The following is a 12,775-nucleotide window of genomic DNA, read 5'->3' as shown; positions in this document are numbered from 1 at the left end:
AGAGACTTCTTTGGGAACACGCAGAGACAAAGTCAAGGTGTTGGAGGGTGTTGGAACCCTTCAAGCACTGCCTGCCCCATATGTAGCAAAGTCTGAAGATCACGCATGGACTTGTCAGCCACCTCAGAACCCATCAAGCCAGAATGGAAGCAAGTCATCCTGGATCCAGAGGCACTGTGACTTTACTCTGTTCAAATCAAAGAGCTCGGCTTGGTAGGTCCAGATCATCTCGTCTCCAGCATCCTCTTGTAAACAATGACATGAGAAAGCTTCTGCTTGCCAAAGTTATTGATAGCTATGCGTATTTTCATAGCTATGAACCACAGATGGTGGGACTCCTTGTCCAGATAATGTATGTATTCCATCTGGCTACTCCCAGTTGTACAGTGATTCTGTGATTCTCAGTAACAAGTTTTATGTGATCACAACACAGGCCAGATAAACAAATTTCTATAAAAAATGTTAACAAATCTTGTGATTTGAAATAAAACAGAGCTCCAGTCTTGTCAAGACGTGATTGCATACAATGAACAGGCCGGGAGAATTTAACACTGGTCCTGTATGTCAGTGTACTCACATTGCAGTACTACGTTGAGTCATTGTGCAAGCATGCTGACACTGTGAGCAGTTTGAGTGTGTTTGACAGGATGGTGAAGTAGTGGTGATTCCACTGGTAAAGTGGACCTCTGCTGCCATAGGTTGTCTGGTGGTCAGCCTATTAATATTTGAGAGTGAGTGAGATCTACAAGTTAATAGCCATTATTAAGATAAAAGTGCCTTTAAGTGTCTTCAGGGAATGAGTGCAGAATCTTTGAACACAGAAACACTGCGAGAAAATTATTGTACTAATTGAAAAGATAAGTAAGCAACGTAATAGCTTCTCTCAGTAGTAGTTCCTCTTTAATTCAAACAGTGTGTTATCAAAACTGTTTACTTTGAGATCTTTATTTTATTTAATATTGACTTCCACTGCTGACATTAAAAATCTTTTGTTTTAATTTTTATTCCGTTACTGTTCTGGAAATGTCTGGATTTTACATGCCCCCACCAGGCGTGTTTTCAGTGGGTTGGGGGGGGTGGTGGGCACGGTACCTTCCCTCCCTCCCTGAATTCAACCCCATAATACGGGGAGGTGGACTGGGGCCGAAATCGGCAACCTGCCCACCATATTTAAATAAACAATCAAAGGTCAGTTGAGCTTGTTAACAAGCAAATTGACCCCGATAAGATGCTACCCACGCCATAATACGGTTGGTGTGGGCAGTTGGGTGGTAGTAGGCTTTTTAAAAAACCATTTCAAAGGGCAGGGAGGAAAAGGGGGTTAATTATTTTCTGGGGGGTGCCCTTTGCGCATCAGAGGGCAGCCTCCCAAGATAATATCGAGCCCCCACTTTCTTCCTACCTGCCTGCTCTCTAAACCCACCACTCCCACACCCCTGTCCTCCCCCATCCCTATACTGCTCAAACCCTCCCCACCCAAGACCCCATTCTTGCCTTTCTGCGGGATCTATGGGCCTTCTTCTTGAGCCTGCTTACAGTCCCGGCAGCGCCCACTAATGCGTTCCGGCATTGCGGCATTGCTGGGACTGCTGGCAGCTCCTGAGAGTGGGGCATCCTCCCCAGTGAGGGGCAGAAGTCCCACACTGCCCCAATTTAGCCCTCCCACAGGGCATTGTGGCTGGTGAGCAGATTGGCCCCACGCCGACTTTGTTTTCAGTGGGGGGTGGTGTGATCCGCCTGCCACACCACTGCCCCCCTTCTCTCCCCGCTCCTCGCACCACCACCACCACCACCACCCCCCCCCTCTCTAATATGCTGCCCTGGATTACGGTTCCCTGTGCAGGTGTGCCTCTCCGTATCTTTACCCCAGTGATTTTCTTGGACAAGTGAGCTAACCATGGAATATTTAGAGGACGTTTATACACAGGGCCAAACACAATCCTTGTCTCACCTGATAGTCCATTAGGGATAATGCCAACAAAGGTCATGTTGGCAACAAGTCTGCCCTGGCTTTTAAAACACCTTTGCTGCTGCCCCAGCTCAGAGCAACCACTCACTGCAGACTTCTGGCCTATATGGCTTGGTTACCAGCTCCACAGTGCATTTATCAATTTGACATTAGGGAAACTGTAACATTTTCTTTGTAGCAGAAATCTGCACCTGTCAAAAAATGTGGTTAAAAATATTGCATGGTTTTTAAGTGTATTATTCCAGTGATTTAGGATGTACACTTTTGATCTACACAAATTGAAAGAGCAGCTGTTACTTTCAATCAGTCTTTGTCTTCCATGATTATTCTGTTCTCAGACGTATGAAATAGGAGCAGGAGTGTGGGTCATTAGACCCTTTGAGCCTGCTCCACTATTCAAAGTCATAGAACTCCATAACGGCACTATGGGCGTACCTACACGACATGGACTGCCAAGGTTCAGAAGGCTACTCACTACCACCTCCTCAAGGGCAATTAGGGATGGACAATTAATGCTGGCCTTGCCAGCGATGCTCAAATTCCACGAATGAATTTTTTTTTTTAATTGTCACAGTCCTCCTCAGCATTGACCATCCCTCCAATTTGGTGTCATTCACAAATTTAGAAATTGTTTTTTGAATCCAAAGTCTATAACTCATTAATATAAATTATGAACAATAATTTCTGAGTAATATCTGCTTTACAGGAAAGGTTTGGATGAAGAAGTCATCCCAGAATACCTTTGCTGTTGTCTCCACGTTATGCTTAAATGTCCATGAGAACAATTTTATGATCCCCCTGGAGGCCAAGAACCAAACTTACCAAATGACCCCAGTAGAAAAAAACCTAAGGACAAGACTTCACTTTTTATAACTTTTACTTTAACAGTCAAACAAGAATAAATATAAATTAAACATGAATTAATAGGCAAATTATCTTCTGTAGAAACTATAAATTACACTTTAAATGGCCAATACAACAAAGACAGATCTCACAGCTTTACTGGCAGTCCCCCTTAGCATACATGGCACTACATGCAGCCACAAAGTTCTTTACAACTCTGTCTTTCTCAGGTAAAGTTCAAGTCCTTTTCTTCACACAGCATTTGCTCACCAAGTCACCTCCAACAATAGCTTGACCCCACCTGAGTTCCACTGGTACGGTCATCAACCAAAGTCCTTAGCTCAGCTCACAATGTCCTGATGGCATAGATTCCCCAGAGTAACCTTCATCTGACCATTCAATAACGTCCTTGCATGGCCGTCTTTGGTAAAATAACTGAAGCAGCGACAGTAACTTTATTTCACTATCCCTCCTGACAAACTCAGTCTTCAGGCTTTCCTTTTCAGCTGTCCCACACACACAATTCCCCACCAACTGCCTGCTTTGACCGCCTGCTGAAGTTTTGGTTTCTCTTTCAGTCAGGGACTGGTTTCAAAGCCGGTAATTTTTTGAGACAAAATTATTGCAGACAATAGCTCACACACAATTCCGCCCTTGGTCTCACAAATTGGATTTCAGACAACAGAGAAATATGACAAAGTCTCATTTGAAGGGCCTAACATGACAGTGACAATACAGCTCTCGAGTCTAAACTAAAAAAACTGAGGTGACTTGAATTGAGAAAACTGCAGAGATGTCAATTTAGGGACATGCTGAAAAAGTCTTTCATGTGATTGAAGGAGTGGCACAGATTGGAAACCTACTTAAGTATGAGATATGTTTATTTTTAGGCTTGACCTACATCAAAATAGGTCACATTTTCAAACTAAACCTGGTGTGAAATCAATTGTGACCTAAATTCCTTTTTTTATTTTAACCGTCTAGTGCAGTCAGAGAAACTGAAAGGTGGCAGAGCAGAACATGGCTTAGAAATAAGGTCATAAAATCAAGAATAGCTTGAAATCCTTCAGTGAAGCAGTTATAAAAGAAACCAACAAGCATCATTACATCTGTACAAGCATTAACAACAAGCTTTGTAAACTTTTCCAAAATAAAATCGGATAGTCTTTAAAAAGCAAGTGATGATAGTTACAAGTAGAGAGTTCAATTTAATGTTTTCTGTTGTGGTGAAATGCATTTGTTGTGCATTTAGCCCGGGAAAATGCATTGTGTTGTGAGGCGAGCTTTGAGTCACGTAGATATATACCTGAGGCTGCACCAGTCAACTTAATTTAGGTACATCTGACAGAACTACAAAGGAGTGGAGTTTCAGAAAGAGAAGACATTCAAGCCACAGGCAAACTGAATCTGGACTGCACAAGAAACCTTTAAAAATGATTAAAATTGACAGGACCAAAGATAAGTGAATTGCATTTGCAACATGCTTATTTTCTACAAACTAGATTAGAACTAGTTCCTAAAAGGTAGGGTTTACTTTAGTGATTTTCTTTCTCCTCCTTCCCGCCGCTACCCTGCCATCACCACAATACCCCGGTATCAACATGGTGCAATTATTCATCTCTCCCACAGTGGACATGATTTTTTTTTCAGTTCCTCTCCAGAGTTCACTTTTCAACCTAGCAATCTTCCAAAAGACTCTATTTGTTTGAGAGGCCACACCCTCAAATTGTTTGACATGCAACATAAGAACATATGGTTATCATTAGACATGGACTTCTGATATTTTACGTTCAAGTATAGCATAATGATGCATATCAGCATCACTTGAACTGTGAATAGTGTACAGTAAGTATAATTGTAGATTGTATTCTATGAAATATAGGCTGTGCCTGGAGAGAGCACTTTGAGCTTTATGGTGCTTGGGTGAAGTATTCATGAATATAATCATGCGAGCAGTTTCAGATTATATATTAGGCTAACAAACAGCTTTAAAATATCTTGACTTAAATGCAGTTCTCTTTTTCTGTTTTCTGTATGATATATTGGTACCACCATGCTAAATAAAGCTGATAACCAGAATGCTTATTGTCCACTCCTTAGATGTCTGTCAGAAGGATGTGTTTAGTGTTGATGCCAGTGGTTCATAACGTATTTTAAAGAAAACATGGTGATGTGGGACATCACAGACAAGCAGTTAATTTCAAATGGTAAACATATTGATCAGGCTTTAGTTATTGTCAATTAGGTCTGAGGATTACTATAATGTTTGAAACCAGGCCCAAATTGTAATGTATTAGGAGATATGGGGTAGGATTTTCCCCCCTGTCGGGAACGAAGTTGAAGGGCAGGCGTGCATAGGCGCGCTTCTGATCAGCCCCCCCAATTGGGGGTGCAGTGCCATTTTACGTGGGTGGGCCAATTAAGGCCTGCCCAGCGTGATGTCTGCACAGAAGCACTATGCAATCCCTGTGCAGGGGGCAGGGGGGAATCCCAAAATCAAGAGTGCGCTCTTTCGTACATGTGCACGAAAGAGCGCACTCCTCTCCTTGAGACTAAATGCAGCCTCAGGGAGATCAGCTATGAATGTAAAAAAGCTAAAAATAGAATAATAAAATTTTCCTAACATGTCCCCTCATGTGGCACTGTCACATGGGTTGGGACATGTCCATAATTTTTACAAAAACTTTATTAAAATCTTTTAAAACCTACATGAAACCTCATCCCACCCGTGGATGAGGTTTGATGCTTTTTCTAATTCGCGCCGGGGCTCCTGGCCTGCCCGCTAACCTTAAGGTTGGACAGGCAGGTCCTTTAATTACTTAATTGACTCTGTCAATGGCCTCAATTGCCATTGACAGGTCAGCAGGCACACAGCTGATTTCGCTGCGCCCCCGCCTACCTGAAAATTTAAAGGGGGCGCAGGGACGTCAGGAGTTCTGCTCGACATCACCGCGCATCATTTTATACATCAGCGAGCGGGCCCCGCCCTCGCTCACTGACGTGTAAAATCCTGCCCCGTGAGATCAGTTTGCCTTTACTGACTGCTTTTTCTGTACACAGGAATAGAGTGACTCCATTAAAGCCAAAACATTTAACAATTTGCTAATCTTAAATCGTACTTCTCATTTTAGTTTTAGATAGATAATTGCAGCTAAGCCTAAATGCCAAAGCTCCTTATTTCTAATGTTTTCATGTTAACTTTGCAATGATGATGCTTTGTCCAATGAAAAATGTTATACTTAATCAACAGCACTACGCATATTCTGTTGTCAAATAACACTGGTTTTACACCGTCAGTGATGAAATGAAATGCTCTAAATTGCTTCTTTTTCCCATATACAATTCAACTTTTTCATTTAAGGCAAAATAGAAAGCTTTCAATTAAACTGATTTATTTGAGCCAAATCAAAAAACCAAAATAAGCACTGGAAAGTCCTGCCAAACCTCTTAATCATGATATTCACTCATGTACAGCCATGAGTGGAGATAGGATATAGCCGAGGGACACTCTGGGGAAGCAGGAAGAGAAGAAACGTGACACTAGGTGGGGAGAGATGACCACAATAAAGTTAAGCTGCTGCTACATAAACTTTTTGATGATGGCATCTAATTTATCAAGGAAAGAGAGTTTATTTTTGGTTACAAAGCTTGATTTCTGTTAGTATAAGCGTGTTGGTCTTCAGAAAAAGAATCTACTTTATAAACTTGGGAGACCTGCTTTAACAATCAAAGTGTAAGATAGATTATAGCAAGTTGGCAAAACCACTTTAACCGAATCCTATCCATGCAAATAAATCTGGATTCCATTTTTTTTTTATTTTGGTGTGTTTTCTTTCTATCCCTTTTCTTTGCTGTGTCTCGTGACAGAGCAGCTTCCTGCCTCTTCGAGATGGTAACTAGATAATGTGGCTTACATCTTTCTGAGGTCTAACATTTCCTTATAATGCAGCTCTTAGTTATAGTTTAAACACCCATATAAACCAGTTTATTAGCCAGAGTTGTCTTTGCAATATGATTCATATATTTAATACTAATGACCAAATGAACGAGTTAAGTAATATAAGAACCTGTGTTTTTTTTTGACAAAATATTTTTCTTCACTTGTGTATTCTCTGCAGCTGAAGAACTGCAACCAAGAGGCCAACTGAGGAAAATCACATGGTGAATTCCTTTGTAAGATAACTGGCCTTGCACCAAACACATGCCTTTCTTGCTTTTTCTGTGTCCTAGAGTTACACCCTACAGTGATCATCACAAACTTTTAGTAATGACCCCTATGTTTGTTTATGTCTGTAAAACCTTTACTCAAGTCTATGAAATGGTGTTGGAATGTGGCATTCTTATGTTTGGTATCTCTTGTACAGGCATGGCTTGGTGCTGTGTAAAATTTGTGCAGATTTCTCTTTTCATATCTAGATGGATAGCTAGAAAAGGAGGGACTTTACAGCACATCATGAAGAATTTGGAGTGAACTTAGAGAATCCACTTAGTGAGTCCACTTGCAGCAAGCTGACCTTAATTTGTTACCATTCTGTCACTGCCCAAAGATCATCATTGATACTGCTTGGTCTTCAGACCAGGGTTTGATGCCTACTTCAAGTGACTAAAGACTGGAAATGAGTGGTGTGGGTTTCTGGAGAAATATGACACCAGTGACCATACAATATAATCTGGTTCAAGGGGTCACGTTTGAGTATGCCACCATTCCTCTTCCTCGCACTTTTTATTTGACCTGGAAATCCTGTTGTCATTTAGTTCCCAGTACTCATTTCTGGATCATGGTGTTGCTGTAACTGGGACCTTTGGTTGGAACCGGTGAGCTAAGGAGAGTCAGATTAGTAGCTAGTCTTGAAGTCAACCCAGGTGGTGTTTTTCTTGGTGGACCTAAAGCTAATGTGTCATAATTGCAGGGGCTTCTTCATAATTAATGTGATCACTAAGGAATTGGGACACATCTTGATACAGATGGCTCCAGGGATTAGATCTTTCTCTGAGTCAGTGCCAACAGTTCTAAATCAATCAGAGAAATCTCTGATCTGGAGTTCAAACTGGAGATTTTGAAGGGCTTTGGAGGGTGATGGGAGCAGAGAATGAACTAATGTTTGCAACCAGGAAGGAAGGAAACTGAACAAATTAAATATGTCTCATTGAAATGGTGGATGCTAAACCCCGACACATACATGGAATTAATTCTCAATGTCTTATGATATGCACAACATACAGCTATTCTTTCGTGCTACACAAAAGCTTTAGGTCTGAGATTAAATATGTTAGTTTTATAACATCCGGTATGGAGAGACCACGGAATGTCTTGAACTTTATTTCCTGAACCAAGACTAAAGCATGGAAGACATTGCATGGTTCCAAACCCAGAAAAAGAATGGGAACCTATTTCTCCACACCACAGAGATCTTGTCCTCCCTAGCTGACACTTTTAAGATTTAAAGCATATTATGCATCTTCAATTGGCATTCCGAGGAGGAAGAAGAATTTTGTTACCATGAACTATGGCTGAGGTCCTTTGATTGTTTCTCCAGCATGTTCTGTTATGAAAAAAGTTCTGATTTTGTGTTAGTTTTGAAATTGTTTCAATTTTAAACAGGCACTGCAGTTCTGATTTTAATTCTTCGTATTTCTTTTTAACTACAGAATGAACGAGCATATTCCTTTTGTGGAACCATAGAGTACATGGCTCCAGAAATTGTTCAAGGTGGAGATGCAGGACATGATAAGGTATATGATCACTGCCAAAGTTTGCACTCTATCACAAGTAATTTGTCTGGAATCTGTAGTATTCGCGGATAGTCACCGTAGTCACCCTGTCATATTATTCAGTACTTAACGTAATGCCTGTGCTTCAGTAGGATTTTCATATTTCACACCTGTAACATTGTAAATCTCGTGACCTCTACCACCGAGAAGGACAATTGTAGCAGATGAATGGGAACACCACTATCTGCAATTCCCACCCCACCCTCCCCCAAGCTATACACTATCCTGACTTGCAAACACCTGTATATCACCATTCATTCACTATCGCCGGAACAAAATCCTGGAACTCTGTTCCTAACAGAACTGTGGGTGTACCAATATCACACGTTCTGCGGCGGTTCAGGAAGGTGGCTCACTAGGGAAATTAGGAACAGGCAATAAATGTTGGCCTTGCCAATGAAGTCCACGTCCTGTGAATTATTTTTTTAAAAGCCTTAGAAGTTAATTCTTTACACAATTTCACAGTCTTTAATTAAAAATGCATTAACCCCAAAATTGGTTCAGAAGATTTTATAATTGAATGTTTAACCTTTCAACTAAAGAAGAAAAAATCCATTCCATAAACAATCATTGTTGACAATCAGGAAGGAACACAAAGGTGCTGCTACCCATGGGTCTTGCATAAATGAGCACTTTATTGTAGAAATGTTCATTAGTATTGTAAATGAGACTCGTCTGAAGTGAATCTTTGAGAAGTTATTCTCCTGGTTGTTTGAAACCCTCTTGGTTAAAAAAAAACAAAGAAACTCAGAAATCCGCACAACAATGTGAGGACCTCCCTTAGTACCAGTTCAGGAATCTACTGCAAGCTAGCAAAACTTTCTCAAAAATTACTTTGAGCAGTTTGACTGGTCCATTACAAACCATGACAGGTAACTGTTTACATTGGAATTTGCCATCATTGACATTTACTTAGACTGTTCTAATGTTAAATGTTAAAAGCGTGACTCAAATTTTGACTACAAGAGCTAGGATCTGTGGACAGGGAGTGCATGAGTACACATACATACCTGTAAGCCGGATTGTTTAAAGGCTAGCAGTGGGTTATATGTTATTATTGAGAGCCCTATATGCAGCTCACTCTTCACTTAGTCACTCATAAGTTAGCTCAACGGTGAATTTAAACCTGTATTTACCTGTGGCCTGTTACATATTGTGCATTATTTTAATTGCTACAACTTTATCTTCTTGCAGTTTTTCCCTTATATGCCGTGTTATTGTCTCCTCCACATCCATAATATTTTTTTCTTTCTCCACCAGCACTCCCATCAAGGGAGTGGATTAGTTCACTTACAGATGTTTTAATGTTGCTCCTTCCCCAGTGCTTGAGGTAAGGGGAGACCACCATCTTCTTCAAATGACCTTGTTAAGATTAGGAAACTGGCCTCTTCCCATCCCTTTCCACACCCCTATGGAGAAAGTTTTAATGTGAATAACTTGACATAAATTTAATTCTCCAGAGTTGAGACTTTCAACTTGAGAGTTTCATGTTTTTAACTTTGGAGCTGTGCTGTAGTGCATTACACATCATAGCTCTATACTTATAAAGTGAGTATCATTAAACAGAGCTGCTTTTAGTCAACAACAAGTTGTAAGCACTGCACAACATTGTTATTGTTCAACAAAGAACCAAATTAAAAGCTACGAACAAGATTTTCCTCTGTCCGTACACTTTTGCTTTTTTCTTCTCGATGACATACAAGTAAATGCAGTAGCAGATCAGACTGTATGAGGTACAGTCTTTTTGTAACTTAACACTAGCCTTTTACTTTGTTCAGGCTGTAGATTGGTGGAGCCTGGGAGTCCTGATGTATGAACTGAAAACTGGAGCATCACCTTTTACTGTTGATGGAGAAAGGAATTCACAAACTGAAATTTCGAAGTAAGAAGTGCAATTACTGTTGTTAGTTGAAGTTCACCAGATAATTACAGGCTAAGAAGCCCGCTTGGCCCATCTTAGCTCCTCTATTCAGAAAGACAGGGTTAGATGAAGTCGGGTGGGAGGAGGCCTGTGTAAACGATAATCAGTGGCATGGACCAGTTGCACCAAATGGCCTGTTTCTGTGGTGTTAGTTCTATGTAATCCTAGAGTTCTCTCATTGAAGCAGCCAGTAATTCTTGACATGATTCCAGGGTTTTCCCCTCTACTATTCCTTCTGTGAATCCATTCTGTGTTGGTCAATCTTTATGTGAAGAGGAATTTCCTGATATCAGTCTTAAAATTACTTTTTACTAGTTTTGAATTTGTGTTCCCTTTCCTACTCCAGAATTTAATTCAAAGTACTGAACAGGTTCACTTTTTCCTCAATGTAGTAACATTTTATATATCATTCAGATCACTAGTTGGAAACCTCTTTTCTAGGCTGAAAGCTCCTGTTTCTCAAGAACTTCAATTTCTTTCAGCTTTATCCTTAGTTATTTAAACTCAATCTGTGGAGTATATGTCATCTATATCTCCTTCCCATGTGTAGTATTTAACACCTGTCTGCCCTAAACTTCATTAGGGGAAGTGGTGGCATAGTGGTATTGTCACTGGACTAGTTAGTAATCCAGAGACCCAGGGTAATGCCCTGGGGACCAGGATTCGAATCCCACCACAGCAGATGGTGACCTAAATCTATTGATGACCATGAAATCAAATGATTGTTGTAAAAACCCATCTGATTCACTAATGTCCTTTAGGAAATCTGCCATCCTTACCTGGTCTGGCCAACATGTTGACTTTTAAATGCACGCTGAACAAGGGCAATTAGGGAAAGGCAACAAATGCTGGCCTAGCCAGCGATGCCCACACCCCAAGGATGAATAAATAAAAATCTACCATCGCTCTGTACACATACAAATTTTGCTCAGTTTATTTTGTAATTTCTGAGAAGCCTCCTCCATTTCTCCAGCTTGTTTGGTATTATTTGTAAATTTCAGCACTTTGCATTGAGTATTTGAATCCATGTCATTTATATAAATAAATGGCACTGAGGTAGGTACTCCACTAAGTACATTTTACTCAATCAAATATGAAATTGAAAGTTTAGCATTTAAGCTCACTGAGTTATCTAGACCTCTTTTAAATTTTAACAATTAAACAACTTATTTTTCCCCATCAGGAGAATTCTGAAAAGTGATCCTCCATATCCTCCAGAAATTGGTCCTTTGGCTAAAGATGTAATGAAGCAGCTCCTGATTAAAGATCCTAAGAAAAGGTTGGGTTCTGGTCCAGGAGGTGCTGATGAAATTAAATCTCACCCCTTCTTCCAGGTGAGGAAATTAAAATGTGGTAAATACTTAACCATGATCTTTTTGATGGCTGTGAATGGAATTTTGTTCATCTGCAATAGGTTAGGTCAGATAAAAACATCATAATCAGGTTTAGTTATTCCATTCCATTTCAGGATATGATACACCTGACCCAAATATCTTCTTTGGAGCACTTGACAAAACAGCCAGTAAATAGCAGTGGAGGCCACTTACATGAAGAAGTCATAAATATAGCACCATTGTTGTCCAAAACTAAGATATTGCACTCAAAATTACATTCAATGTCACTGATGGAGCCATTGGTGGGGCATGGAATGGGTGGGTGAGTTCCCCCAATCATTTTAAGGTGGACCAGCGTGGCTTTGGAGGATTTCCTCCATTCTGATCCCAGGAACCTCAACCCCCTGTCTTCAGTTGTCAGGTTCAGACAGCATGGGTCCCAGCTCAGCCTTCAAACTGAGTAAGTCGGCATGCTCCAGTTCCCAGCTCAGGCCCCTCCTCTGCCAAGTTGGCCAGGTATTCAGTTTGACCCTCTCCAGTTCACTAGAGTGAGCTCTGCTACCTTTCCAAGTTAAAGGTGCTGATTATGTACTAGGTACTGTACCTTTGGAAATTGCTACTTAAACCAGGGTATCGCTGTATTTTTGAAAGGTCACAGATTCTCAACAGCTGTTGGCAACTAAATCTGAATTACAGAAATGCTGAATACACTGCTGTATTTTATTAAATTGATTATTTATTTTTTGATCGCTGATATTTTTAATTTAAATATATTTTAATACTTCCTGCACCTATGAATTAGAGCTGCTGTTATAACTGCTTATAATTTCTGAACTGAGTTTACTATTAGATAGCAGAATTTGAATGTTCTGCTAGGTTGCAGCAGTCATTAGGCTGCAGAAATAATGAAAAATAATGCAGAAGACTTGCATTTAT

General features: G+C 40.4%; 1 protein-coding gene across 4 annotated transcripts in view; it reads left to right on the top strand.

Annotated features, from left to right (window-relative positions):
* The window catches only part of LOC121292658 (ribosomal protein S6 kinase alpha-5), a 220,891-nt gene that overhangs the window by 150,235 nt on the left and 57,881 nt on the right, over window positions 1-12,775 (top strand). For 3 of the 4 annotated variants that reach the window (XM_041214909.1, XM_041214910.1, XM_041214913.1), the window contains exons 6-8: window positions 8,462-8,545; window positions 10,363-10,466; window positions 11,689-11,839. In XM_041214909.1, the coding sequence (XP_041070843.1) occupies window positions 8,462-8,545; window positions 10,363-10,466; window positions 11,689-11,839 (339 nt within the window). The remainder of the gene's footprint in view (window positions 1-8,461; window positions 8,546-10,362; window positions 10,467-11,688; window positions 11,840-12,775) is intronic. The other variant, XM_041214911.1, reaches the window with a different exon arrangement.

The sequence above is a fragment of the Carcharodon carcharias genome, chromosome 20 (genome assembly GCF_017639515.1).
Source record: "Carcharodon carcharias isolate sCarCar2 chromosome 20, sCarCar2.pri, whole genome shotgun sequence".
Taxonomy (NCBI): Eukaryota; Metazoa; Chordata; class Chondrichthyes; order Lamniformes; family Lamnidae; genus Carcharodon; species Carcharodon carcharias.
The sequence above is the reverse complement of the archived record's forward strand: the minus strand, read 5'-3'. Positions and strand labels throughout refer to the sequence as shown.